This window comes from Penaeus chinensis, chromosome 4 (assembly GCF_019202785.1).
Source record: "Penaeus chinensis breed Huanghai No. 1 chromosome 4, ASM1920278v2, whole genome shotgun sequence".
NCBI lineage: Eukaryota > Metazoa > Arthropoda > Malacostraca > Decapoda > Penaeidae > Penaeus > Penaeus chinensis.
Genome location: NC_061822.1, coordinates 1,589,266 through 1,594,056, shown reverse-complemented (window position 1 = coordinate 1,594,056; position 4,791 = coordinate 1,589,266). Strand labels below are relative to the sequence as shown.

General features: G+C 30.1%; 1 protein-coding gene across 3 annotated transcripts in view; it reads left to right on the top strand.

Moving 5' to 3' along the window:
- The first annotated feature begins 851 nt into the window (after positions 1-851).
- Positions 852-4,791, top strand: part of LOC125024933 — a 9,706-nt gene continuing 5,766 nt past the window's right edge. Inside the window, exons 1-3 of one of the 3 annotated variants that reach the window (XM_047612717.1) lie at positions 852-896; positions 2,273-2,419; positions 4,681-4,791. The exon at positions 4,681-4,791 is cut by the window's right edge and continues 44 nt beyond it. In XM_047612717.1, coding sequence (XP_047468673.1) covers positions 2,293-2,419; positions 4,681-4,791 — 238 coding nt within the window. In that variant the 5' untranslated portion in view covers positions 852-896; positions 2,273-2,292. The other 2 variants (XM_047612716.1, XM_047612715.1) reach the window with 2 other exon arrangements.

Genomic DNA, 4,791 nt, shown 5'->3' with positions numbered 1-4,791 from the left:
CATTGCTTTACAGAAGTTATCAGTAAACTGTTCATCACTAAATATGAAGTCAGCAATTCACAAATATATAGGGAGCACCCCCCGCCTGCTCCACTGCGGAAGTTAAATAATTTGGGTACGCAGAGGAAGAGGGAGGGGATTCTTCGCATGACCCTATTTAATTACAAAAGTATAGCACTTAGACATGCAAGAGCTGTAAGTTCCTAATAAGACCTCTGCGCTGCCAGCTTGAAAAGCCGTACAGGATGCGGCTGCGAATTTTTCATCCTGGTTGTAATTTGTTTTCAACGTTTTGTTCAGTGATATGCCCTCACACACAGCGACTTACGCGTAAACTGAATTGAGAAATAAGATTAAGTGAAATTCACCTTCTATGTCAATGAGTAATTTCAGGGGCCTATATCATGAATGCACTTTCCCCATAAGGAATGAAATAATTAGAATATTAATAGATAAGAACAGAATGGGATAGACAAATACTTTTGTCGTAAAGCTCAAGTTCTTTAGAAAACAATCTAAATATAAGTAGAATTAGCAGAGACTGGCAATGTGAAAATCTATTTTTTTCCCTCTAACATCGCGAGTAGGATTCAATTTCAAACAGCCCGCGCTATTACGTCATTGCTTTCGTCATGAAATGTTTACATCTAAGCCGGAGACTACCAATTACCTATTTTGTTTTTTTAATAAAAATGTCGCAAACACCAATCATTCTCACCACAGACTTGTACACATCGAAATATAACAAACAAATGGAAATAACTTAAGAGTCACGATTACTCAGCGGACGTATGAATCGAAAGAAAATAGAACTGACGTAAAAGGCAATCGGCTCCCCACCTGCACCTGCGTCTACGCTGCCTCTACGTCCATTCACTCCAAAGGCGAAATTCCAGGTTAAAGAAAAAAAAAAAATAAAAAAAAAAAAATAAAAAAAAGGGGAGAGAGTTCGAGTGGTTCTATGTCTCGTGGAGATGATTTGGGAGAAATGTAATGTTGTACAGTTTTCGGAAGGGTCACAGAATATGTTTTTTTCTGCTAGGGATGTGAGTAGAAGGTTATAGTACAGGAGTTAAATCTACCTTTAAGTAGAATAGTATTCAAAGACATTGAAATTTTTTTTTTCGGGGAATGTATTGTGATGTAATAAAAGAGAAGGTCACTTGAAGCTACAACTGACCTGCTACAGTCGCCTTGTGCGTAGGGTTTGTAAGTGACAGTAAAGATATTAGATCAGGAAAGAAAATCTGCTTAAAAAAGTTCAAAGTTGCGGGTAAGCATGACCTTGTGTTTTCTAAGTTATCACTTAGGCCTGGGGTAGGATTTGTGTGTTGTGTTGCTACTCAGGCAAAATTGATACGTGTGGCTTATAACCTTTTTGGATCTGTAAAGTGTCAGTAAATGTACAAAACGCATTATAAACTAAATGTAGAATTGAGGAGAGTAATGGTAATCTATGAAAACAATTATTTATTCAGTATTATGCTTTTAATCATCTCATACCGATTATATACAGATTTTTTTATGAGAAAGAAATTGACTTATGCACGATCTAGGTAATCTTCATTATGTTAATATTCTGATTTTTACATGTATCAGAAATTATTTAAAGAATACTGAAAAGGCTTAACCAGTTGTATCTTAAAACAGGTTGAATATTGGAGTTAACAGGCAGTCCTTTTAATAACAGTCAGTAGTAATGGTAGATTACTGGTGTCAGGAAAACAGGCAGTGCTAAATGACATATAATTTAGGAATGGCATTCATTTCATTAAGAATGGCAGGATATCAATAGTAGCAGCTATATCAATATGTATTTTATATTGTTTTTAACTTTTAGATATAGTTTTACTGTTATTCTCTTCGATTGACATCCTTGCAGCATTAAAGTTGAAAACATGTAAACTTTCAACCAATATCTTTCTTATTATTGTTGCAATAAGCTTGGAGTTTTAATCTATTTTTAAAGATTTGGGAGTTAGTACTTATTGGACAATAGCACAAGCCCATTAGATTTGGTACCATATATAGTAGAAGGGATAAAGAAATATTTTTTGTTGAAATCTATTTCTAAAAATATGAAACACAGTATATCATATAAATTTCATTGCACCATTATTCTGACTTAAAAATTGATAATATCTCTAGATGGCTGCTGTACTTTGTACTTACAGTATTTTAAGACCTAAAGGACAGATCCACAATAGCTTTTACGTATGCTTTACATATATATTTTATAGCAAAGTTTATCCTCTTTCACTTTCCCTTCAAGCCAGCTGCGCATTAACTGCCATGGCTGGTTCAGAAAAGACGATGGCGATGAATGGCTCTGTGGCCTCACCGTCCCTGCAGGAGGAAGGGAAAGGAGGCAAGCGGAAGCCAAATTATAGCATCCTCCTCTACGTCCCAAACCTCATTGGTGAGTGGTAGATTTGGCTTATTCATTGGATGTTACTGTTATTGCTTTTATCATTTTTGCTATCACAGTTATCATTATTATCATTGCCATTGTCATTATTATTATTATTATTATTATTGTTATTATTATTATTATTATTATTATTATTATTATTATTATTATTATTATTATTATTATTATTATTATTATTACTATTGTTGTTGTTGTTGTGATATTGATGTTGATGTTATTATTATCATTATTATTATTAAAATGATTAATATTATTATTATTATTATTATTATTATTATAGTTATAATTAGTATTATTATCGTTATTATTATTATTATTATTATTTATCATTATTATTATTATTTATCATTATTATTGTTATTGTTATTATTATTATTATTATAATTGTTGTTGTTGTTGTTGTTGTTGTTATCATTATTATTATTATTATTATTATTATCATCATTATTATTATTATTATTGTTATTATTATTATAATTACTATTATTATTATTATTGTTGTTGTTATTGTTATTATGTTATTATGTTATTATTGTTATTGTTATTGTTATTATTATAATTATTATTATTATTATCACTATCATTATTATTATTATTATTATTATTATTATTATTATTATTATTATTATTATTATTATTATTATTATCACTATTATCATTATTATTATCATTACTATCATTATTAGTATTATTGTTATTATAATTATCATTATTATTATGATGATGATGATGATGATAATGATGATGATTTATTCTTGTCATTATTATGATTAGTATTGTCATTGTAATTTCTTTTGCTATTATTATTATTGTTGTTGTTCCTATTATCATTATTATCATTATGTTCATGTTATTGTTTTTTCATTATCAGTATTTTTACAGATTATTATTATCATTATTATTGTTATTATTTTTTTTTATTTAGAAAGTACTAAGTTAATAGTTGCAAAGCATAGAGAGAAATATAATTATATAGGAATAAAAGTTTAGCAAACGGCCCTTATATATGTTTGTGTGTGTGTTTGTGTGTGGTTTATGCTTATACATTTACTATACTGATATTGTGAATTGGTGTAGTTAAGTATTTTCACTTTTTCACCTGTTTTTATAAGCAGTGATGAGAATGTTTGTTACATGCATTGTACATTTATCACCTTGTAATATGTTTGTAGATTTTAGTGATTTTAATATTCGTTGTGTTTTGTGGGTGTTGAATGCTTTATCATTAATTTCTCAGCTATATCAAAGTAGATCAGTTTTCTGTTCTTTGCTGTGTATTATTAAGTCTGTGATAACTAAGTACTAATTTTTTGATGGGTTGTTCCTTTAACATATCTTGTGCATGTGACACTTTATTATGCTGTTGTAACTCTGAGTGGTTTTAAATTATATTTTATTATTTCTGTTGTTCATTGCATTATCATGAATATCAATTGGCTCATTGGTGACTTAGTACAAGTGTAGCCATCTGTGAGTAAAAACAATTAAACAAGTAAACTCACAGTGGGCATGGCATGGACGTACCTGTCATGCCTTGGGTTAAACGGGAATCAATGAAAAGAAAAGCCTCATCTCCAATTAATATATGTAATTTTGTATAAATTGGATTTGTACCTGAAGAGGCCCATAGGTATTTCAAAGAACATTTATGTTTTATTCGTTGCACTCTCTTAGAGGTGTTATCATAACTAAAAGTAACTAGTTTCATGGACTAACTCGACCAATATGCACTTTCTTGTTCAGGCATTTTATGGCTAATTGAAGTCTCAAATTATATTTTTCTTTTATTTATTTACTATTTTAGGGAATGTTTTTCGAGATTTATTGTGTGATAAAATAGATGGGTATTTCAAAAGAGAAGGAACAGTGATTGATATGAATATTGATTAGTTTAGATTTGTATGAGGGAAGTGCTTGAGCGCTTGAATGACTCAAGAAGTCACTGTGGAGGCTGGCATTTGATTGATTTTTATATATTTATTTTTATTACATTACTAATGGAGTAATATCACTTTGATGTCTGTATGATATTTTGCTTCTTTTATTTTGTTAAAGAAATGAATAATTCTCAGACGTTTACAGCAAAATAGAAGTATTAGAAGGATAATTGCTTGTATGATTTCACCACTGACTGAATATCATCCCTTAACAATAATACATTTGAAACCCAATTTGGATGGTTTGCTATGTAACACGTCTGTTTTTGGAGATAGATGCCATAGATTCCTATTTGTGTGAATCTTCGACAGGATACACTCGTCTTCTCTTGCTTCTGCTTGCCTTCTGCTTGCTACCAGCTTCACCTGCCTCGTTTGTTACCCTCTACTCCATCTCTATTACACTGGATGGTTTTGATGGTT